The sequence below is a fragment of the Festucalex cinctus genome, chromosome 6 (genome assembly GCF_051991245.1).
Source record: "Festucalex cinctus isolate MCC-2025b chromosome 6, RoL_Fcin_1.0, whole genome shotgun sequence".
NCBI lineage: Eukaryota > Metazoa > Chordata > Actinopteri > Syngnathiformes > Syngnathidae > Festucalex > Festucalex cinctus.
The window spans coordinates 28971571-28997538 of record NC_135416.1 but is presented as its reverse complement, the minus strand read 5'-3'; the positions used below and the strand labels follow the sequence as shown (position 1 = coordinate 28997538).

The 25968-nt window shown below is 40.0% G+C and overlaps 1 protein-coding gene across 1 annotated transcript; it reads left to right on the top strand.

Moving 5' to 3' along the window:
- Positions 1-15861: 15861 nt before the first annotated feature.
- Positions 15862-20102, top strand: LOC144020376 (uncharacterized). The gene is made up of 12 exons (XM_077523770.1): positions 15862-15873; positions 15946-16124; positions 16442-16836; positions 16889-17107; positions 17394-17512; positions 17742-17867; positions 17948-18013; positions 18207-18295; positions 18431-18536; positions 18795-18903; positions 19509-19573; positions 19949-20102. Exons 1-12 carry the CDS (start codon positions 15862-15864, stop codon positions 20039-20041), a joined length of 1578 nt encoding a protein of 525 aa, XP_077379896.1. The 3' UTR covers positions 20042-20102.
- The last annotated feature ends 5866 nt before the right edge of the window (positions 20103-25968 follow it).

The following is a 25968-nucleotide window of genomic DNA, read 5'->3' as shown; positions in this document are numbered from 1 at the left end:
GTCGTTTTGGTTAGATGATTTTTTTTTTCCCGCGGCAAAGCCGCCATTTCTTCTTTACTATACTCTATCGGGCGTTACGACTTTTTCTTCAAACATTTCGGCAATGGAAGGATTAAAAAACCGAGAGGTGGACGGACGAGGAAGTACAGGCTCTCCTGAGCAAACATGGGACGAGGAGACCCAACGGCACTTAGAAAGTCCAACAAGAAACGATAATAACCGCGAAGCTAGCAGAGTTAACATTACACACACAAAAGCAGGTGAGGGAAAAACTAAAGAAACTCCAACAGGACTAAAGGAAACTCAAGGACCACAACAACCACAGTGGAAATGACCGCAAAATTAATAAATGTATGAAAGACTGGACGACATTCTCGGCCACCGGATGGGTTGTACCACCAATAGTACAAAGGAGGACTCTGCAATCACCATGCTGGAAGCAATGTGCAAGGACACGGCAGTGTGCGAGGATTCATTGCCAACAGCCTTGCTAACACACGAAGGTAAGACAGAATTGCCTCATGCACATCTTTGTATATAAATTTATTTAGGTCGATGCTTGGTCGCAACGTGGCTTTTACACCGCGCTAGCATTAAACTGTTAGCGTAGCATGTTAGCTTAAGCTTGGCAAAGTCACGCATCCAGGGCAACTCCGAGCCCATGTAATGTGAAATCATTCCTAAATCAATTAACCTAGTAAACGAAAAGTATTGTAGGCAGCTAACGCCGAAATAGCCCTGCTTTCAGTGACGAAATTGAAAAGCTTCGTGAAAAGGACGTGTGGAAGCTAGGCATACTATTCACTGTTAAAAGCAAAACAACCACTTCGTTTTTTGTTCTGTTTTTTTTTTTTCCTTAATACAAAGCTCTGCATTCAACGTAACTAAAACGTTTTAACTTGTTAGCCTCATCACCTAACAACTCATAAAAAAAACAAAAAAAACAACAACTCATAAACAGTTCTAGGGAAACTGAAACGTAAGAAAAATAATGTTATGTACTGTGACTTACAGCTGGACCTTCTCTGCTCTCCTTTACGTTATGATGCCTCCCTGAACAGTCCTGGTATGTTTCATTTCATTTTATATAACTTCAAAAGCTTCATTTAAAACTTTTAAAGCAACACCCCACTCACAATTAATTTTGCTTCGTTGAATAAGGCAGTGTGTTTGTTTGTTTATTGGACATTATAAACAAATTAGTAGCAGTTAACATTTTAAAACAAAGAAGAAACTTATTGCAATCATTCATAATAGTTTACATGTTCAAAGGAGTAGAAAGAAGTTAAAAACTTGTCTAGTCCTACCCATTCTTTATATCTACTGACTCATTTCATTAAAAAAAAAAAAAAAAAAGTACATTACTGGAATGTATTAATTTACTACACATTTTCTTTTACTGGAATGTACTAAAAGAAAATGTGTAATCCTGCTTGTGTAAACAATTGCACCTTAACACATGCGTGCATTTGTCATTAACGTATGTACATGAAATTCATAAGCATACACAATAATAAATCCTCATACTCACATATACAATTTTCATTTCACTCATAATGGTGCATTGAGAAAGGGAAAAAAAAAAAAGTTACATTCCTGCAATTTTACTAGTGTGTATTGCCTAAAAAAGCTTCAAGTGCATGCCGCCATATTTGGCAATGTAGTGTGGCATATTCTGTTCTGTAACTATGAAAAATGAAAGTACATTAACGTGAGTGCCGTGTTTTACCCCTACCTAAATCATTGTACTGTACTCTTACTCATTGCACGAATCTGTTGAAACCGTTTAAGTCGATGCGTTAGGAAGGTACAAGCGAGGATGGTCCGTCCACAAGCAGAAACTGCGCCACTCGAACAGAGTTTCCTGCCCCTTTGTCAAGTTCCAATAAGTTCAAAGTCATGTAACTGGAAGCTCATCAAAAGTATTTACTGTCACTCATTGTACATTTACATCCCTATAGGTTAGCGGACACGGGACCGAGACCACCTATTTTTGGAATACCTGCACCAATTTGATGAAAAGAAGGGGGAGTCCACGAGTGCAATGTTCTTAGAAGAAATGCAGTTGCACAAGGAGGACCTTGAACTCAGACGCGAGCAGCACAAGGAGGAAGTTGACCTCAGAAGCGAGGAGCGCAAGGAAGATCAACACGTGGCACATGAGCTGGTTGAACAAAGGCACAACGGAGAGTTCCAAATGGGCTTCCTGGCAGTCCAAAACAGACTTGTGGACACAAATAAGCCAAATGCATAAGTAATAAATGCTTTTGTTTTCATATCACTTTTGTGGTTCTGGTTTTTTTTCCACACGAATAAAAACTTATGCTCAATGAATTCTTTTTAATGTTTTTATTTTTGACAAACAGTAATGCAAACATAATTACAGCGTCCCACCATTCAGGGGTTCTGATGTTCTTCCACTCCCTGAGCGGAACACACCCAGATTGGTAGAAGTGGCAAATCTGAAACAGAAACACAACAAATTAATAAATGTTAATATCTACATTAATTACTTTTGTGCAACAGCCTTGTGATTTACATGACAGAATACCTTAAAATAGCGGAATATGCACCAATTTATGGCCCTATGATAAACCACTGGCTTGAGGTGGCAATCTGACACTTCCAAAATCAGCACTTTTCCCAAAATCCCGGCACCTTTGTTCTAACATTCGTGCATCGTCAAAGAAAGAAAGCCATTTCAACACTTTGGATCGGTCAATCATGTGTTTAACAGAAAAAACAAAAACATGCGGACAGACTAACAATACGTCCAGGTCCAACGGTATTATGAAATACGCAGCGTACATGTAGCGTGAACAGCAACTCGCCATCAAGCCCTATTTTGCCGTGAATTGCACGAGAACTAGGCAGGAAACACCAGTTTCCAGCGATTGCCCTTTTCATGGCAGAAAGTACGACAAAACATCCACAAACGACCGACGCGCGGGGACACACGCAAGTAGACGTGCAACTGAACGCGCCAGTCATACGATGTGTTTAAGGCACTAATACACTCTGTAACTTCATTTTTTTTTTCGTGTTCTCCACCTTGCAAGGGGAGCTCCGTTACATGTTACAGCTTAATTCCGATGTGAAATAAATTTCGTATAATTGTGTTTAAACCTTACCAGTGCACGTCTTCGTGCTTGCAGGTTTGACTGTCTTTCCAAGTGAGCAAGTCCTGCCCATTTCTCATCTTGATGTGGTAGTACGGCGGGTCCCAATGGTTCTCATCAACCTTTCCCGTGAAGTTCTAATTGCTGCAAACACAACTCTGTACAACATGACAAGGAAAACGAAAAGATGATATGCCTTGTATCGTAACAAATGGCGATGGAGGGTCAAAGGTCGCGTTTTTCAACGTCACACTGGTTGTTTGTCATTCAGTTTTACCGGTACCGCCACTTGCTGGACAGGCGGGGTAGTGCTGTTTTTTTTCCTCCCCTGACATACGTCATCAGTCTCATTTGAATAAACTACCCTGCCTGCTTTCATGCCGTGTGAACGCAAACTCGTGGGCCGCTCACAAGTTCTTCGGACCCGGAACTGACTCTACCATGCACTCAAAGTTCCTGGGCTTTTTGGTGTGAAAGCGCCTATTGCAACCAATTCAACAATTGTGTGGTTCCATGTTCATAAAAATGAGGCCTGTGATACCATTACAAATAAATATATGTGAATGTCATGACTCATGTTGGAAAAAAGGTCACTGAAAAAAAGTATGAGGCTAATCAACCAAAGGATGCTTCATCAGTTTTAAGACAGTTGTATGAGGATTAAAATACACAAATGATGATGTATGGTATGAAATTTATACTATTTTCCTCATGCAGTCCAAAAAGTATTGTCATATATAGTATGACAATTTAAATTTAATAGGTTTACTCTACTTTCCATACTTTGTCATTACAAAAGTTACATTAGTAGTAGGCCTACGTACATTTCGAGAAAAAAAAAAAAAACATTCTAAAACTGGCTTTGTTTCTGTATGTGAAAATGTAATTACATGAATGAGAAAAATTTTAAGCGTCTTCTTAACCTCGACCCCTGTTGTAGGTCCAAAAGGAAACCCTATACCTAACAGATGATGCCAACGTGGCCATATTTCCCAGATTTGGTGGAGAGTTCAACGGTTTTGAATTAAAGGAAAGAGGCCATTATGAAGTGCATGGCGACAGTACCACTGTGGACAACTCAGCTGGGGCAATGGAATCACGCCAACCTACCCAGTTTCTTTTCACCGCCCACCGAGCACCGCTTCAAGCACAACGTGTCCAATGCCAAGGAGTACCCCAACCAAAACCTTTGTGAAGTATTGAAAAAAATATTTTTGCTAAACTGTTATTTTCACATTTTATGTACAGTATTTTCTTGTTCTACTTTATACTGTATGTAGATACGTGTAACATTTGCTGATATACAATACCTCTATCCTGCATGTTTACCTATAGCCTACCTTCTTCACTCACAACACAGTAACATTAAGCAATTAAACTAAGTGGTAATTATTACTGTATTTATATTAAAACATAATCATTCAAAATATAATCAAAATTACTACAATAAATGAAGTCTAACAAAATCACTTTAGTGGTGATTTTCAGTAAAGCCAAAAACATGTCACAACATCCAATTAAGTGAAATTTTGGGGCACTTAGGAGATACCTCAGCATGATTATGTGGAGGAAAGTGATCAGTTTTGATATTCATGTAATAAAAATAAAACACCCAAAATGGCTATTCCAAATAAAATCAGGATATACAATTTTAGTAGGAAAAATGACCACCACTTGATATACTAATTCTTGTACAAAAAATAACAATAAATTACAGCAAACTTTAATATTCTATTAAACTGTGTATTAATGAAAGTATGTCAATGTATAGGAATGTCTTCATTGCTTAAGTCTTTTTTTTTTTTTTTTTTTTTTTTTTTTTTTTTTTTTTTAAGAGCTCAGAATTGTTCATTCGGTAGTCTTACCGATTCAACGTCTTGTCATCATTGCTCTTTTTTTTTTTTTTTTTGTGTGTGTATGTGTGCGTGCGTTTGCGTGCGTGCGTGCGTTTGCGTGTGTGCGTTTGCGTGCGTTTGCCTGCGTGCGCGTGCGTGCGTGCAAATACGTATACATTTATACTCATTCATTCACCTAAAGCCTTATAAATATCCCATTACCCTTCGCCTTAACCAGGTACTTCAGAATCTTGCCAGAGTCGTGAGGTTTAAATGGTCAGGAGACCAGAGAAAAGGTCAGAAAAAAAAGAAATAAAGAGAAAAGAAAGGAAAATCAAAGTGAAATCCAGCACCGACCAAACACTTCCTGCCTTCCCCATGATTACAAAATCAAAGTCTTACGCCAACCCCGGAAGCCTCTAAATTCCAGCAAATTTGGCGAGATCTCAAGAGACCAGAGGAAAAACTAAAGAGAGGAAGGAGGGAAGGATCGATAAGGCAGAGAGAGATCCATAGAAGCCAGTACATCCAATCCATCAAAGTGAAGTCCAGCACCAACAAGACCCCTCCTACGTGGTTACAAAACCAGAGTCTTATGCCAACCCCAGAAACCTCATACTTCTAATAAATTAAGATCTCAAGTGACCAGAGGAAAAACTAAAGAGAGGAAGGAGGGAAGGATAGATAGAGCAAAGTGAGAACCACAGACACCAGCACCAACTGATTCAAGGGGCTGTGGGAGGGAGAGGCTATTTCTGTTGAGTTTCAGTAGATGCTGGTGCGACGGATCTGGCATGCATAAGGACCACCACCAAAGAAAGAAGCCGTCAACCGCGGTCCAGCAAAGCGAGCACTCCCCCCCCCCCCCCCCCCCCCCCACCGAAATCCCCAGGCCGCGGCAGCACCAAGGCCACCCCCAAGCCACCCGAGCGGACACCGGTCGGCGAGCCGACCCAGACGCCCGGAACACCCCCGGCCCACACCCCCGAGCCCAAGGCCGCAGAACGAGGCCCAGCGGGCCCCCACAGCGCCCCACCGGTCCCCAGCCCCCACCCCCCCACGACCCCCCCGCACCCCACCCAAACCCGCCACCCACCACGACCCAGGCCCCACCACCCCCGACCCCCAAACCCCTGAACACACCCCGACCCCCAACACCCAACCCCCCACCCACCCATACCTCCACCCCCCCCCAAACAAGCCGCCCCCCCCCCCCCCCCCCCCGATGGCCGCCAACCCCCCCCCCGCGAACCCGGCCCCCCGCGAACCCTACCCCCCCCCCGGAAACCGGCACCGGGCAGCAGCGCAGAGAGGGAAGATGTGCCCACCCCACCTCCAGCCGCGCGAGAGTAGCACAGCGGCGGGAGGGGGGGAAGCAGAGGAGGAAGCACCAGGGGAGAAGGCGGAACACCAGAACACCGAGCCCGGTGGGGAGAGGCCCCGGTCGTCACGCCAGAGTACTAGTGACACCTAACCCTGTTACTGAGTCCGCCAGCTCGCCGACTGGCGAGCTCTACCCTTACACCGTGAATGTGGCCCCACCCAGTGTTTATACAAGTGTGTGCGTGTGGTGCATTAAAATTGGGAGCAGGTGAGTCGGAGCAGAGGGAAAAAATTTTCCCTACTCCGACACACCCGTATCCCCCCCAAAGAAATTAATATGTATATGTGTGGTGCATTAAAAAAGGGAATGGAGGGACAAAGTGGTGGGGCAGGGATACAAATGGGGGGGACCACAGCGCTGCCAGGCACTGCAGTCCATCCCCTCTGATGGCTCCCCACCCCAACTCACCCCTCCCCTTAGACGTGAAGTGCATTAAAATTGGAGGGGAGTTGAAGGGTGAAGACGGTGTTTACACCCTTCCCCACCCCACCAAGAAATGTGTTGTGTGCCCTATGTGTATATTTACAAAGTGTATCGTGCAAAGCTACCGAGCAGACAACGGGGGGGCGGGGCAGAACCACCCCCGCCCGACCACAGGGTACGGCGTCAAGAAAATTGACTAATTAGCATGCAGTAACACCAAGTGTTGATGCTTAGTGCCCACTAGAAATAAATCTTAAGGAGTTAATGAGTATAGTGTCGTATAGTGTGGTATGCTCGAGCCCACTAGCAGCAACTAGGTTCCTGACTATATAAAAATAAAAACAATCAGATACAAAATACCAAATACAGAAGCAGCGAAAACAGAAGTTGTAACGATGTGGTGGCTCTCGTTAACAGGCAGAATCTTGGCAGGATTAAGTTGCCAAATTGAGATTAAAATATTCTATGTACATAGACCATATTTGTTTAAATCTTGATACTTGATTTTTATTTAAGGCAGAGATTTTTTCCATTGAGATATAATTTATTAGTAAGTTTAACCAGTGGTCGATATTTAGAGATTGTTTATTTTTCCAATTGACAAGGATTATTTTTTTAGCAATAGTAAGGGCTATAAATATAGATTGAGATTGTTTACATGGTAGCTCAGTTATTGTTAAGTCACCTAGTAAACACAATCTTGGAGATAAAGGAAGCCTACAGTTTAATATATCAGCGAGCTTTTCCAAGATTTTAGTCCAGAAATGCAGCACTGGAGTACATGACCATAAAGCATGAAGATAAGTATCGGCAGTGTTTTGTGAGCACTGGAGACAAATGTCGGAGTCAGAGAGTCCCATTTTTTTCATCATATATTGTGTAATATATGTTCTATGAAGTATCTTATATTGGATAAGTTGCAAATTTGTCTGTTTGGTCATTTTAAATACATTTTCACAGATTTGGGTCCAAAAGTCTGGTTCCGGAACTATAGACAAGTCTTTTTCCCATTTTAAAGTCGGTAAATATGTTTTATTTGTGTATAAAAATAACTTATATATTTTTGATATTTTCTTTATTGTTGTTGGAGAAAGCTTTATAATATCTTTAGCTAAGACAGGCAGTTGGAGCGTATCCTGAAGTGTTGGGATTTGTTTCTTAACCATATTTTTAACTTGCAGATAATGTAAGAAATTTCCCTTTTTTATTTCATATTTCTGGACCAAGTTTGTATACGATATAAACTTATTATCTGAGAAAAGATGATGAAGGTGTGTAATTCCTTTCTGCTCCCATAAGCTTAAATGGAACGACTGATTATTAAGTTGAAAGTCGGGGTTATGCCAAATGGGAGAGAGCCCACAGGGCGCCAATTGGGAGTTTGTAATTTCTAATGCCTTCCACCAGGCAGTCAGGGTGGCGGCTATCATTGGGTTTTTAGAACAATTATGTCGTCTTATTGATTTTGTAATAAAGAGTAAATCTGACAGTCTAAGATTATTACAATCCTTCTGCTCCAATTCCAACCAACAGTTAGTATCTCTGTTGGGTTGTGTCCATAGCACAAGATTTGTAGTTGATTAGCTAAATAATAGTACATAAAGTTTGGTGCCTCTAAACCTCCTTTAGATTTACTTTCCTGAAGAGTAGATAGACTAATTTTGGCTTTTTTTTTATTCCAATAGAATTTTATGATAGCAGAGTCCAGCGATTGGAACGAGTTAGACGTAGGTTTAAATGGAATCATTGAAAATAAATAATTAATCTTTGGTAAAACTTTCATTTTTATAGTAGCTATCCGACCTATTAAAGCGCTCCAGGTCACTACGGATACTATCCAATAATGGTGAAAAATTTAAAGAAGTTAATTCAGTTAACTTAGGTGAAATTTTAACACCTAAGTATTTTAAATTACCTGTAGGAAAGGAGTAGTGTGGATCCTGACTTGTAGGATTCCATGAATTTTCTGTAATAGGTAATAATGTTGATTTTGTCCAGTTAATAGAGTAATCTGATAAGTGAGAGAATTTAGTTATTAATTTAAATGCTTCCCCTAGCGAGATAGCAGGTTCTTCTAAATAGAGTAAACATAATCATTCAAAATATAATCAAAATGACTCCAATAAATGAAGTCTAACAAAATCACAGAAGTGGTGATTTTCAATAAAGCCAAAAATATGTCACACCATCCAATTAAGTGAAATTTTGGGGCACTTAGGAGATACCTCAGCATGATGATGTGGAGGAAAGTGATTAGTTTTGATATTCATGTAATGAAAATAAAACATCCAAAATGGATATTCCTAACAAAATAAGGATATACAATGTTAGTCGGAATAATGACCACCACTTGATATACTAATTCTTGTACAAAAAAAAACAGCAATAAATTAAAGCAAACTTTAATATACTATTAAATTCTGTATTAATGAAAGTATATCCCTATCAATGTTTAGGAATGTCTTCCTTGCTTAAGTCTTAAGTGGCAAGCTGGAGACCAAGAAGATGGTTACAGTACGCTTCACGGAGTTTGAGGCTTGTGTGGGAACAGTTATCAGTAAGGTCCAAGAGGCCCTGGGAGAACAGGAGTCAATTATTTTGACTGATAGTCAAGGCAATGAAATTATAGACTCTGAAGGAACCAGGGGTAAGTCTGATCATGTTATTTTTTTTTTTTACAGTATTATTACAAATCCGTTTTTGTGCCTTGTTTGCAATGTTTAACCCACACCTAGGATATAACTCATCAAAAGGACACAACATACTTTGAAAGATAAAACCATAATTTCCTTTTTAATTTGTATTGCAGGGTCAGCATACTGGAAGCGGATGGAAGAAAGAGCAGATGGATCTGGTCCAGGTCAACAAAAGGAAGAGGGTGACGTAAGTGAAGATTGGAACTTTTTCATTGTTCAATTAAAGGAACACTTTACTTATTGATCCATTTTTAGCAGCAAAAAGTTGCTACTTTTTCAATAATTAATTTGGTGACGTGATTATTTTTTTATGTACATTTAATAACTTTTAAACCGATGTTAAAATGAATCGAACGCCGGTGTTGTGCCGCAAATGGCATCCCGCCTGAAAATGCATCCCCTCTCGCGGGAGCGCGCCTACATCACTCGCTTACGTCACCCTAACCATACTTCGATTTAAAGTCATAGCGCCATGAAATTCACCCAGGTTGCAGGAGCCACTTTTGTTTATACTTTAGCGTTGGTGGGGTGTTAGCGGGGTGGTTGATAAGGTGTGTGTGTGTGTGTGTGTGGGGGGGGGGGGGGGGGGGGGGGGGATATATTTTGTACTTTTTTGAAACAGCTTTTACGCCCGCCTGAGACGAGCCACTTTTGTGTGTGCTTTAGCGTGGGGGTGGGGATGGGGGGCAGCGTTTGGGTTGACTGTGAAAAGACGCTGGGGCGTGATAGATTTTGTAGTTTTTTTGAGACAGCGAGATATGCCTGAGACGAGCCACTTTTGTGTGTGCTTTAGTTTTTGGAGACAGTCCTGTGACAGTGATATGCCTACACGTCATACGAATTGGGGGGGTGAACTGTGCATTGACGAGGGGTTAATTATTATTATTATTTTTTTTATTTTATTTTTTCAGGTTTAATGCTTATAATGCGGCGAAATGAGCAAGGTTTTTCTTATGGATCTAAGTATAAAATGCGTGCTTTTAATGAGATGATTCTTTGATTGTTTATAAATGGGTCGGAAACAATTGCGTTTTGATTTGGAATATAAATTGTCGCGAAAACAATATGTGTTTTTAACTGAAAAGTATGTTCTGCTTTAAAGAATTATTATTTTCTATTTTATTTTTATTATTATTAATTCAATCTCTGCTGTAATAGCCTTATTTATTGATTGATTTAATTATTTATTTTATTATCTGTTCTCATTGCTGCTGGACATGTAAATTTCCCAAAGGGAGCCATCCCAAAGGGATCAATAAAGTCAAGTTTAAAGCTTATACCTAAGTACTGTGCATTGCTTTGCAACGGGACAAGACAAGAAACAAGTGTTTTCTGCTCATCTTCTAAGGACGTACATGTCACCATTTAAAACGTCATCCATCCAACCATCTTCACCCTTATCCTTGCTTGGGTCAATACTCGTGCTTTAAAAATATGACCATGTGGGGATGCAGTCCAGCAGGCACATTTAACATTCACCTTGCCTGGAATTGCATCCCCATGCATCTTTGGTTAGGATGCTCATGGGGACTTCAAATTCACCCCACTTACTCTTGCTCGCCCCCTGGGCCTCCCCTGAAAAGCATGTGAGGATTGGACAAACAGAAATGGATTTAGGGGGGGGATGCATAATCAGGCAAGCTGGGAAAAACGCACTGCCTGGAATTGCATCCCCATGCATCTTTGGTTAGGATGCTCGTAGGGACTTCAAATTCACCCCACTTACTCTTGCTAGTCCCCTGGGCCTCCCCTGAAAAGCATGTGAGGATTGGACAAACAGAAATGGATTTGGGGGGGGGATGCATAATCAGGCAACCTGGGAAAAACGCACTGCCTGGAATTGCATCCCCATGCATATTTGGTTAGGATGCTCATGGGGACTTCAAATTCACCCCACTTACTCTTGCTAGTCCCCTGGGCCTCCCCTGAAAAGCATGTGAGGATTGGACAAACAGAAATGGATTTAGGGGGGGGGTGCATAATCAGGCAACCTGGGAAAAACGCACTGCCTGGAATTGCATCCCCATGCATCTTTGGTTAGGATGCTCATGGGGACTTCAAATTCACCCCATTTACTATTGCTCGTCCCCTGGGCCTCCCCTGAAAAGCATGTGAGGATTGGACAAACAGAAATGGATTTAGGGGGGGGATGCATAATCAGGCAACCTGGGAAAAACGCATTGCCTGGAATTGCATCCCCATGCTTATCTGGTTAGGATGCTCGTAGGGACTTCAAATTCACCCCACTTACTCTTGCTAGTCCCCTGTGCCGCCCCTGAAAAGCATGTGAGGATAAGACAAACAGAAATGGATATAGGGGGGGGATGCATAATCAGGCAACCTGGGAAAAACGCATTGCCTGGAATTGCATCCCCATGCATATCTGGTTAGGATGCTCGTAGGGACTTCAAATTCACCCCACTCACTCTTGCTCGTCCCCTGGGCCTCCCCTGAAAAGCATGTGAGGATTGGACAAACAGAAATTGTTTTTTTTGGGGGGGGGGGGGGGTGCATAATCAGGCAACCTGGGAAAAACGCATTGCCTGGAATTGCATCCCCATGCATCTTTGGCTAGGATGCTCATGGGGACTTATAGCATGTAGCCTATTGGTCTTTTTGTTTTTAATGACAACGTATCAATCTGCGATGGGTGATGCAGTCACAGTAAACAGATTGATTGCTAGGTAAGTTTCCTCATTTGTTTCAGTATTTACTTTTTAAAAAGAATATTACAACACTCTTTTATACATTTTTTCAAATGATGCATTTGATTGTCTATCCTTTAACCAATTGGTTCTCAACCTTTTTTCATTTATGTAACCACAGTGTAAGTATTGTTGTTGTTTTTTCTTCCAGCTATTGCCTACCCTCGAAACACTGCAAAGCATTTTTGGTTGAAAAGCATAAATAATTCAAATAAAGTGTTGTTTGATTTATTAAACTTTGGAACTTCATTTAATTAATCTCTTGAATTTTTTGAAAATAAAAATAGTTTACTAAAAAGAAATAACCAATTAAATGAATTATAGATTTGTGCACACAAAAATAAATCACTATTCACTGTTTTCCTTTTGGTCAAAGATCTGTTCTCAAAAATAAATACCGGTAACTATCTTAATTTTAAATAAAGTTTTGACATGATTGACAGGTGATGCTCGGTGGGTCGAACCATTCTCTTATGGGGTAGATCAAAATTTTGAAGTCTATGAAGTTGAATAACATTTGTTTTATGAACTTCTATTTTATTGAATTATTTGCATATTTTAGTAATTATTTTTAAAGCATTTTTGCATGGATGCTACTTTTTATTTTGTTTTTTTAATGTCACGAACCCCCTGGAGTTCTTTCACGTTCCCCAAGGAGAGGCCTATACCCTCATTTCACCAAACAGAGGTCTAGTATTATTATGAAAATGGAGCCTTCACTCTATAACGTAATTCTAACTTACAAAACCAAAGGGCTATATTTGGCGGGCATATCAAAAAAGGAAAAAAGTGCAATTCGTCGAAAGTCCGCAAAATATGACGTGGAAGGTGAGTGGTATTTTCAGAGACTAATTAAAGTCATTTCAAGTAGTACGTCGTTAAAATCTGACGGCCAAATGGCGAAGTTGCCTTGGTTTAGGGTACTACAAAAAGTAATACGACCAGAAAAGGAAATCATGCACGCATTTTGCGTGTTTCTTTCGACTGTAAGCGGACATAAGTACTATAATTAAACGTCAAAATCAATTAACAGAATGTTCTTCTCTTCACAATTAGGCTTGGTTGGAGACAAGAAAAGGTGGAATAATGGAAATGACAGCTAATGCTGCTCCCCCAAATGTACAAATAACTTTTCTAATTTCTAATTTAATGTCCTATACAGGTGAATTTATTCTACACCAGTAATTACACATGTCTCCCCAAGAAACGGGTGCAAAACACATTGAGCGACATGTGTTGGCACTATAGAGAGCTTTCTAAAACAATATTGGCTGCTGATATGTTCCTTCTGAGATGTTCTCATATTATTTCTGTTGAAACATAAAAGATATAAAAACTTTTAATACATCCCTATAATTTTCCTCTTTAAGACAATACTAGTTATGTTATCAATGATTAAAAATAATTGCAATGGTTATTGCAGCAAATCACACACAATAATCCCTACTTGCAGTAATATTTGCTTTGCCTGTGTGTCCCCACCCCCTTTCTCACTTGTTCTTTTTTGTTTGTTTGTTTGTTTTTGTTTTGTTTTTGTTTTGTTGTTTAAACCAAGCCACAGGGTTCTCTCTAAATTAATAATAGGATAGAAATTTAAATAGTAAATAGTAAAGTATTTCTAGGAGTCAATATGCTATCCATTTTATTTTTCAGGAGAGCAGCTGTACAACAAAGGTTCAGCCAGACAAAGCAAAACCAAAGTTGTGTGTGGGTCGAAAGAGGCCAATGATATTTTCATTGACTTTCATGCCAGTGCGACTGGAGCTCACACTGGGCAAAAGAAGACACGGCATGCCATTTGTCAAAGATTTTACTGGCCCGGAATGGCTGCTGATATTGATAAATGGGTAATCCCACAATACTGCAAGATAATATGCTTTAAATAAAATTCTACGAGATTATTTTACACAGTTATTAGTGCATGTGCTTTTATTTTCACACAGAACATGGAATATCATCAACCACAACCACAATGCTAGCTGATGGCAACATTTTCATGTACATGTGTTCTTTGCAGGTATCACAATGTTCAGTTTGCCAGGCCAGCCAGAAAATGATAAAAAAGGAGGTGCAGTATACTCCTATAAAGGTAAACATTCTGTAGATTTATTATACGACATAGCTTATCATCTATGGTTCACAGAAGAATTGCTAAAAACTTGTAATTTGAAACCCAATAGGGAGGTTAATTACTACTTCTGCACAACAGCATGTTAACATATTAAGATAGGGGTTGGCATTTCTTTTTATTTACACAGGCAATTATTTAAATTGTTCCCAAGGATGGTGATCTTAATCTGATTTTCTTTATTCTTCTTTTTTAGGTCACACACCCTTTTGAACTTGTGGGCATGGACCTGATTGGAAAACTTACTAAAACAAAAAATGGGAATGAATACATTTGTGTAATGATAGATTCTTACACAAAATGGCCACAGGCATATCCACTTCCGAACAAAACTGCTGCACAAGTCGCATCTTGCATATTGAAATTTTTTCATCAGTTTGAGGCACCAAAGAGAATATTGACGGACCAGGGGAAAGAATTTGTGAATGCGGTAAATACTGTATCAACTGTATACTGTAAAACTGTAAAACTTCACGGAGTGCATTTAATTATGTACTGTACACACACACACGCACACACACACACACACACACACATATATATATATATATATATATATATATATATATATATATATATATATATATATATATATATATATATATATATATATATATATGTGTGTGTGTGTGTGTGTGTGTGTGTGTGTGTGTGTGTATGTATTTCTGTATAATATAAAATTAATTCACTAGTTATGTAATAGAAAAGGTCCAAAATATTAACTATTATTTATAGTCAATAATCAGTTTAATAAATAATTATTAATATATGAATTACACCATTAACTAAGAAATTTTGTGAGACAAAAAAACTAACAGAAAATATTAAAAGATTCTGTTATATTCAGAAAAACTTAGCATAGCAGGAAGATGTCACTGCTAGAGGATAAGTTTTAATTGAGGGAGAGAAAGCGCTTCACAGTGACGTTCAAGCTGGAGTGAGACGAGATATTTTCATTCATCATTGTTTGAGTCAAAAGGCTACATATCCAGTATAAAAAAAAGCTTCCATTTAATAATTTTGCACCTTCCAGAAAAAAAATTCCTCCAGACTCTTTTACAGTTAAAGATTTATGTTTACTCTGCATTTACAGATTAACAAGAGTGTGTGTGAAAGACTCGGGATACAACGGAGTCTTTGTGCACCATATCATCCCCAAACAAACGGTTTGGTGGAACGGATGAATGGCACCATCCAAAGGTGAGAAGAAAATAGGTCAAAAGTTAACAAAGGTCAATCTACTCATGAAACATGACCTACTGTATATAGTCTTCAATTTATGTTGGCAGAATTGAAATGACTAGTTTTAAATACATGCCTATGAATATGTTTATTATTCAGGACTCTTGGCAAACTGGTAGGCAGCAAACCTGACCTGTGGGATGAGTATTTGGATGCCGTAATGTTCGGGCTTAGGACAAAAAAGCAGATCACCACCAAATACTCCCCATACTTCCTTATGTTTGGGAGAGAGGCCCGGTACCCATCGGAGGTCCCTGTGCACTACACGGTTAGCGGAAAACTACCAAAATGATTTTATTACAAGTTTAACTGCAAAGTATGTTGTGTAAATGCAATTGGAAGTCAATGCAATGCAAAGACAAAATCTACTGCAAAATAATGTTTGTGCATTAAGTGTAAAATTCTGTGTGCAGTTGGACAGCAATGTTGAGGCTGTTGTGGGAGAGGAATCTCCAGCTGAGGAAATCAAGAGGCTGGAGGGCATTCGGGACATTGTCAAAACAAATGTGGAGAAGCAGCAGGAGAACATGCGGCGGAGGCTCAAATCAGGTGCTGCAAGAGGTGTCTTCAAAGTTGGAGATGAGGTCTGGAGGCAAAATGTGAGGAACCAGCAGAGGAAGGGTGGAAAGCTGGAGGCCAACTTCCTCGGCCCATATATTATAAGAGCGCTTCAAGGTAAAAGTGCTGATCTGGAGGGAAGTAACGGTGTGGTCCTTACAAAAGTCAACACTGACCAACTAGTAAAAGCAAAAAATGAAGTTCCACGTATTCCACGAAAAATAAAATCTTCCAAGCCCTCCTTGCCTTCACCGGTCACCTCACCTCCAGCTGTCTCCTTGCCTTTAACTGCACCTGCACCCCAAACTAACCGTCCCTCTGTCATTCAGTTTAACGTATCCACCAAATCAGCACCTCCAGCTGCACCAGCCTCATTACATCTAGCTGTCTCCTTGCCTTCACTGGCCTCTTTGCCTTCACCGGCACCCTCACCTCCAGCCGCACCGACCTCTTCACCTCCAGCTGCCTCCTTGCCTTCACCGGCCTCCTCACCTCCAGCTGCCTCCTTGCCTTCACCGGCCTCTTTGCCTTCACCGGCACCCTCACCTCCAGCCGCACCGACCTCTTCACCTCCAGCTGCCTACTTGCCCTCACCAGCCTCTTTGCCTTCACCGGCCTCCTCACCTCCAGCTGCCTCCTTGCCTTCAACAGCCTCTTTGCCTTCACCGGCACCCTCACCTCCAGCCGCACCGACCTCTTCACCTCCAGCTGCCTCCTTGCCTTCACCGGCCTCCTCACCTCCAGCTGCCTCCTTGCCTTCACCGGCCTCTTTGCCTTCACCGGCCTCCTCACCTCCAGCTGCCTCCTTGCCTTCACCGGCCTCTTTGCCTTCACCGGCACCCTCACCTCCAGCCGCACCGACCTCTTCACCTCCAGCTGCCTACTTGCCCTCACCAGCCTCTTTGCCTTCACCGGCCTCCTCACCTCCAGCTGCCTCCTTGCCTCCATCGACCTCCACATCTCCGGCCTCGCTGGCCTCCTCACCTCCAGCTGTACCAGAGCCCCAAACTGAAAAATGTAAGTAATTTTCATTCTCTGCTTTCTCAATCGGGGAAAAAATACAAGGTGACAAACCTTGTATTTTACTCTCCTGTTGCATTTTAGCTAAATGGATTTTAATGACATTTTTCCATCTGACTGAAGTGCAAATCATAAAACTTTTAAGATTTGTTTGTGAAATGAAAAATGATGATTTTTATTAAAGGCCTTTTAAGTTCTTAATGAAAGTTTTCAGAATACAGCATGTTATACATACAGTAACAGCTTAACAATACTTTCATGTGATTCAATCTCATCTCCTCAGATGTGCAAGAGGCATGGGCAGGGAAAAAAGTATATGTCCTTCTCTCAAAGATTGAAAAGTACAATTTGTACTATTCGGACATAGAAAGGACTAGTCCCAACCAGGAGCTTGAGAGTGAGGTATACTGTCATAATCTGTTGCCTTTCCATCACTTTCCATGCAAAGAATTAAGGGCTACACTTAATTTTTTACGATAAGTTTATTCATATTAATGAAAAGTGCATAAATTGCAATTCAGTGACCTGCATAATGCTTTGGTTCTTATCCTCCTTATAGAATACTGTAACAGTGACTCAGTCAACAGCATATTAAACTGCATGCCTCACACACGATTTTTCTTTTTCATAGGTAATCAATGCTTACCTGACTCTTCTTGTGCGGGAATACAATAAGTGCAATGAAGATGTGGCTGCTGTCATTGATAGCTTCTCGATGACGGCAATCTGGCAAGGAAAGTCGCCAAGACTCAGGACTGTATGTAGTGGACTTTTATGTCACTGGAAGTTTTTTCTGTGATTATGCTGTTGGTTTTCATAACTGTTTTCTACTTTCAGCTCGATGCTATGGCATACTCTGTCATCATCGGAATAGTGAACGACCACCACCACTGGATGTTGACGGTGAGATGTGAAGTGCAGTATAAATATGGTTTCTTTATGAGGTGCATCAATGGTTATGAAGGCCATCTAGCTACTTGTTTTTGTCTTGATCTCCCATTCAAATGCAATTTTTGACATATAAAATATTTACATATGCACACCCAGTTTTTAGTAAAGATGCCTAATTAACTTTTTCTGTGTTAAAAATAAAAAGGTCATGTACCCACATGACAAGAGATGCCTTTTTATTGATCCATTGGGGGAGTCTCAGAGCAACATTAAGCGGTGCCAGGAGTCAACAAGGTAATACTTTTTCTAAAAATGATGTCTTCTGATACACAGAACGTACTAACTACAGTGTCAGACAATAGGCAGGTCTATGATCTGTTGAATGAGAATGCAACAATATAAATATAGTTTCAAATATTTCCTTCATAGGGCCTTTATGCGCAAAAAAGGCTGCAATGTATCGAGGTGGGCTTGCAGCACCCTGCCTCATGCACGACAACAAGATGGCACCTCATGTGGTGTCCTGGCCTTAAAAGTGAGTACCCAACACACCGCTGAAAGAATTTATACAACCTAAAGGTCATTTACTATTTTTAGATTAAAACCAAAATCTGTTAGACTGTATTCTGACAGGACTATAGCTGTTTGTGACACTCATCATAAAATAACTGTTAATTTGATGTAGTGACAAACGTTCATTTATGTTGTTCTATTTAATGCATGGATATCTGCATCTCACTCGTTTATGTATCCATCTTAACACATATACTGTAATAACTATGATTGTCTTCAGTTTGCAGAGAAAATATTAACAAACCAACAAACAGTCAACATGAAGACCACAATCACAGCAGTGAACAGGATGAGGCAAGATATAGCCACCCGCCTCCTTCGAGAATCTGGTGAATGTTCTTCTTACATGATCAATGTTAATTACCTCATGTTTAAACAGTAATAAATCAATCACTATTAGTTTAAATGACCCATAACAGATAATAGATTTATCACAGTTGAATATACTGTAAAACATAGCACCAAACTCTTAGTTCACTTCTGAAATAGCCCGACATGTACATTGTTTCAATTCAAAAATTAAAAACATTGGTGCATATGTGGAATGGGTTCTCAAGTGTTTGGAAGAGATCCTTGAGGATGGGGAGCGGTCGTTCTTTTGTGTTTTTTTTATTTATTTATTTTTTTTATAACTTTATAACAAAAAAAAGTCTCTATCAGTTTATTGGGAAATAGGTTGATTTTTAAACATCACTTTATTAATTTTAAAAACATTTCTAAAATGTGACTTTTTTTTCCAGTAATGTCCCAGCTCAAATGATGTTAGTGACAAACTTGATTAAACAGCTAAATACAAGATTGATGATAGAATTAAGATTAAATAATCAGGGCGGCCAGAGAAAATACACAGTACAGAAGGGTTTTTAGATTTTAGCAATTTTTTTCTTTTAATTTGGTAGTGAATAATGAAGACTTATACTCCTTGTCTTAACAGATGATCTAAGCAACCTGTGTCATTATTGTGGGTTCAAGGAGAACGATGATGCTAATCATCTTTGGGTAAGCATGCAAAATGTAAAAGTTCAGAAAGTGATATTATTGTTGAAATTAAATCAACATTAAGTGGAGTTGAAATTTCTTAACAACCCAGCCAACATGTCCAGTTGGGCCCCATGTGGGTTTTCATATGGGCATGGGTTCCATCTTGTTTTGCTCCTGGGTTCCGCCAGGAGCACACCTGTGTACAGCACTTTGTGTACAGCAATGTTTGTTTTAAAATGCCTTATAAATAAAGTTCAGTTGAGTTTATAAATGTACTACTTCTAATCATAGCTGCTGTGATTTTCAAAGTACTATTGTATATGACTATGGCTCCCAAAAGATTATAGATTGTATCTAGATTACTTTTACATTTCACTTTCTGTCTCTTTTAAGATTTGCTGTGACATGTGCAAAAGGTGGTTTCACCATGGGTGTGTCGGGACTCCTGATACCAAGGCAGATTACCAGTGCCCTGCATGCGAATAATTCACCTGAGACTTGGACACTTCATTATTTTCTTTTTTAGCATTTATTTTTTTTGCGTAAACAAATACTTTGTTAACTTTATTTTCGAAATGAACATTAGTAATTGTTTTCAATTGCTTTGTAATCACTTTATTGTACTTTTTTTTTACATTGTTGTTGATTAAGATATTGTGTTTTATTTATGTAATATATATAAAGTATGAGTGCTGTTGCTATTGTTATTATTGGCCCTTTTTAATGAAGTAGCATATTTAGACTTGACTATAAATGGGTAAACTTTGTGTGGAAAGTCATGGACATAAACTCGTATAGAATGAGCTGGGGACAGTGTAGATTAGTAGAAATAGGTAGGGCGAGCAATCCATCTTGCCTGAGATTAGAACACAAATCCATTTCTGTTTGTCCAATCCTCACATGCTTTTCAGGGGCGGCACAGGGGACTAGCAAGAGTAAGTGGGGTGAATTTGAAGTCCCTACGAGCATCCTAACCAGATAAGCATGGGGATGCAATTCCAGGCAATGCGTTTTTCCCAGGTTGCCTGATTATGCATCCCCCCCCTAAATCCATTTCTGTTTGTCCAATCCTCACATGCTTTTCAGGGGAGGCCCAGGGGACTAGCAAGAGTAAGTGGGGTGAATTTGAAGTCCCTACGAGCATCCTAACCAGATAAGCATGGGGATGCAATTCCAGGCAGTGCATTTTTCCCAGCTTGCCTGATTATGCATCCCCCCCCTAAATCCATTTCTGTTTGTCCAATCCTTACACACTTTTCAGGGGAGACCCAGGGGACTACTAAGAGTAAGTGGGGTGAATTTGAAGTCCCCATGAGCATCCTAACCAGATATGCATGGGGATGCAATTCCAGGCAATGCGTTTTTCCCAGGTTGCCTGATTATGCATCCCCCCCCCCTAAAAGAATTTCTGTTTGTCCAATCCTTACATGCATTTCAGGGGAGGCCCAGGGGACGAGCAAGAGTAAGTCGGGTGAATTTGAAGTCCCCATGAGCATCCTAACCAGATATGCATGGGGATGCAATTCCAGGCAATGCGTTTTCCCCAGGTTGCCTGATTATGCATCCCCCCCCTAAATCCATTTCTGTTTATCCAATCCTCACATGCTTTTCAGGGGAGGCCCAGGGGACTAGCAAGAGTAAGTCGGATGAATTTGAAGTCCCTACGAGCATCCTAACCAAAGATGCATGGGGATGCAATTCCAGGCAAGGTGAATGTTAAATGTGCCTGCTGGACTGCATCCCCACATGGTCATATTTTTAAAGCACGAGTATTGACCCAAGCAAGGATAAGGGTGAAGATGGTTGGATGTATGACGTTTTAAATGGTGACATGCACGTCCTAAGAAGATGAGCAGAAAACACTTGTTTCTTGTCTTGTCCCGTTGCAAAGCAATGCACAGTACTTGGGTATAAGCTTTAGACTTAGACTTGACTTTATTAATCCCTTTGGGATGGCTCCCTCTGGGAAATTTACATGTCCAGCAGCAATGAGAACAGATAAAAAATAAAAAAATAATTCAATCAATCAATAAATAAGGTTATTACACCAGAGATTGAATTGATAATAATAATAATAATAATAATAATAATAATAATAATAATAATAATAATAATAATAAAATAGAAAATACAATTTCTTTAAAGCAGAACATACTTTTCAGTTAAAAACACGTATTGTTTTTGCGACAGTTTATATTCCAACACACGCTAAAGCATACACAAAAGTGGCTCGTCTCAGGCATATTACTGTCTAAAAAAAAACAACTACATAATCTATACCCCCCCACCCTCGCGTCTTATCACGACCCCCCCACCCCCATGCTAAAGCGCACACAAAAGTGGCTGTCTCAGGCGTAACGCTGTTTCAAAAAAGTACAAAATATATCAGACCCAAACACACACACACACACACACACACACACAAACCCACACACACCTTCTCAACCACCAGCAGTATTCCACCCCCCCGCCCCCCGCTAACACCCCACCAACGCTAAAGTATAAACAAAAGTAGCTCCTGCAACCTGGGTGAATTTCATGGCGCTATGACTTTAAATCGAAGTATGGTTAGGGCGACGTAAGTGAGTGACGTAAGCGCGCTCCCGCGAGAGGGGATGCATTTTCAGGCGGGATGCCATTTGCGGCACAACACCGGCATGTTTGTTACACGTGACTAAATAACCCGGATGTTTACGTCACTAGTGTGTAAACGCTACACTATGGAAGCACTATGCAACGCAGCCGTGCATCTAGCGTCAAACCCGGAAGGATTAAACCTTATCGCTTCGATCCAACACGACAAAATAACCCTACCGAAGGAAAGTCTGCCTTGGATGTGAAAGTTGTGGCGCCAGATGGTCTTTTCGGGCACAAAATAAACTTTAACGAACGAGTGAATCAGGCGGGGGGGTGGTGCGGGAGCTGCACAGGAATGGACAATCCGCTAATGAATGTGTGCTGTCTGGAAATGAAAGAACTCGAGGATCGGTTCCTTGCGGACAATCTCAACTGCCAATATCCAACAGGTAAAGTGACACACAGCACGAGCAATGCAAAACGTGTGGAACTGACGAACTATTTCAGGAAAAAGAAAAAATAGTAAAATTAAATGTATCATCATTACAGCGCCCAACCTCCCCTAGCTGTTTTTTTTCTTTTCTTTTTTTGCGTAGCGTCCCGATGATGTAAACGAAAGGTTGCAAGAAGGTTGTGTATTAACCGTGTTTATTTATAGACAGAATGAAGTAAGGAAATGCGAGACGCCGTTACCTAGGCTGGTTATCAATGGTTTGGATCCGAACGAAATGCAAATGAAAGTGGAAGGCACCACAGGAAGAACAGCGGGACAGAACACAAATGTAGTACGTCGCACATGACACATGATAATGACACTAATCCACATTCTATAATTTTTTTTGTTAAAATAAGATTATGAACATGGTCAGTTTGTTTAGTATAAACAACTTACGAGCTAATAAAACATAACGTCCTCGTCCCCGTACTTGACGATGTTCACACTCAAATGAATTATGAAATAAAACAGTCCGTGCAGTATAATAAAGAATGCCCCCCACCCCCGAAACATGCCTACCTTTCGCTTTAAATTTGCTTCGCTTCTCCGAGATCTTTCAGTGGCCGTAGGTAGACCTCGATGTGTGCCGACTGTTGTGAGAGTGAAGGCTCCGTGTTGCTAGCAGTTGCGGAAGTAGCCGCCAGAGATCCTCCATCGGCTTGATTATTTCCCACGTCTGGTTCTTTAAAGATACTCGGTACTGCGTTGGGCTTTAGTATTAGGCGTGTGGCGTACCCCATCTCAAATTGTAACATATTTTCTTAGTCCTCATGCCTGAAATGTTCGCTGCGCGCACGCCTGCTTGTCCTTCGGGAGGTTGACAGCACTTAGCAAACAAACCATTGTCTACTCAAGTCGTTTTTTTTTTTTTTTTAAGGGGGGTCTCGCGGGTTTTTCCTTGCCGACGCCTTGCAAAATTTTGCAATACACAAAGGCATAAGTGACAGTTTGTGTCCTCCTCGTTGTTATGTCTGCGTGAACTACTGTTCGCCAAGCGAGTATACACACTTGTTACGTCACCACTCGGGGGCGTTCCAACACGGAAGTACTTCTATGTTGAAGAAAAGTTAAATAAATCAATATAAGGGTGTATTCTTCAACTCTTATGCATTTTTCGTAGCTAAACTAACTATTTACTGCCGATCAAGCCATACATTACGTAAAATTAAAGGAGCCTTCCTTTAACTGTGAACAAACTAACGCCATGTATATAGCATAAACTGGCAAGCTAACAAGTTAGCTACTAAGCTAACTTGGTAGCATGCAATCGTTTTACTCACAATCGGACTGATAGATAAATTAAACATTGTAAAACAAAATAACACTTCAATAACGTATCACTGAGCACTCACCCATAAGCAGCTCTTTGAGCTGTTTTCGAGAAGCAAGTATTTGTTTTGCAACCGAAGTGGACAGTCGACTACAGTTGGCATTCTGTTTGTGTTGACCATACGTGTAAGCTTCTTTTAAGCGCGTTACTGCCACCTAGTGGGGAGGAAGTGTTGACCACCTGCATGCTTGGGACTGCCGCTCACCATTCGTGCGAACCGGCATTTTATTTTATACCGAAACTGTTGTGTGATTATTTTTGGGACATTATAAGGTATATTGTCAGGATCTGGTATAAAGAGAGGTTGAAATGAGGTCTTGATTTAGACGTCTAAATCTGGTCTAAATATAAACCTCCATAATCGTCCGGATTTGGTCTAAATAGAGTTGAAATGAGAACCTCATTTAGATGTCTAAATCAAGTCTAAATATGAAGTACACTTTACATTGATCAATTACTGTTTAAATCGTAGTAACTCAACATTTTGCCATCATTTATACAACCTACAATTATTTGTTTAAAGTTTAATAGTTAATATTTACTTGATTAATTGTATCGTCTAGATTTGGGCTAAAATATAGACCAATTACAGCCGGGCTAATTTCATCTAAAACTTAGAATAGACATCTAATAGACGTCTATGGCTCAGTGGGTACAACTTTATTTTTGGAGAATGAGGAGCAAGTTCCACTGGCTCTACAAACTATTGATGTTTTCTCAAAGGCTTCCGGTTTACTGCTCAACTTGAAAAAATGTGAGATTTTGCCATTACATAATTGCCAATTACAATCTGTGGGTGATATAGTGGTAAAAAAGAAAGTCAAATACTTGGGGATTGTTATCTCGAAGGACAAAATTATGACAGAAGAAATGAATATATGTGAAAATGTGAACAAATGTAAGTCTGGTTTAAATAGATGGCTACAAAGAGATGTTTCCATTTTTGCAAGGGTTTTATTAACAAAGATGGAGAGCCTGTCAAGAGTCATTTACCCTCCATATTCTTTGCCAGTTTCGACTAAAATGTTTAAGATGATAAACACTATCAATTTTAGATTTATATGGAGAAACAGATGCCAATACATAAGGAAAAATTACATGGTTAAAGGGTATGAAGAAGGCGGTATAAACGCCATTGATTTTGATATTATGAATGGAGTCTTGAAGTTAAAATGGCTTCAATCTTTTGTCATGAATCAGGATTCATTTTGGTTTATTGTTTCTAATGTTATTTTCAAAAAAGTGGGCGGTATAGAATTTCTGTTGCGATGTGACTTTGAGTGTAGATCACTGCGAGTTAAACTGTCTGATTTTCATCAACAGGCCCTGCTTTATTGGAAATTATTGTACTGCCACAATTTTACCCCACACAACACCCCAATCTGGAATAATCAATACATATTGCTTAACAGGAAATCAATTTTTAGGGCAGAGTGGAATTCAAAAGGAATATGGGCTGTGGCGCATCTTTTATACAAAAATGGAAATCTGTTGTCACATGAAGATCTTTGTCAAAAATACCAGATACAATGTAATTTAACGGAATACACAAAGATAACAAATGCAATTCCGATCTCTTTAAGAATGATGGTGAAATAGATGTTCGAAATTCGGGAGTTTCCCAAAGTTTAAGACAATTGTGCATTGGGGGAGTGGAGTTTTGTGGTCATAAATGTAATAACAAGGTTATCAGGAAAATGCTGTTAGATGAATATTATCCTAATCCAATTAAGAGGTCATATATTTTGAAATCCTTTGAGATTGATAAGACTAAAAACATAAGAAAAAATTATATATCATTTCCGGTACCTCCCAAAGCAAAAGAGGTCCAATTCAAAATTTTGAACGAAATTTACCCGACAAGGGAGTTTCTAAGACTGAGGTTTGATTTTGATGTTAAAGCCCCAGTGTGTAGCTCACGACCGCCATCTATCGGTCAAACAAGAAAATACAATGATTTTAAGAACACGAACTACGGTGGCTCAGAGAGACCACACTTCGCCGGCCTAC

Excerpts from the sequence above, each read along its gene's own strand:
- LOC144020376 (XM_077523770.1), top strand. Across the intron at positions 17,108-17,393 it reads AGAGCCCCAAACTGAAAAAT|ATGTGCAAGAGGCATGGGCA; the intron begins GTAAGTAATTTT and ends TCATCTCCTCAG. Across the intron at positions 17,868-17,947 it reads AGTCGCCAAGACTCAGGACT|CTCGATGCTATGGCATACTC; the intron begins GTATGTAGTGGA and ends TTCTACTTTCAG.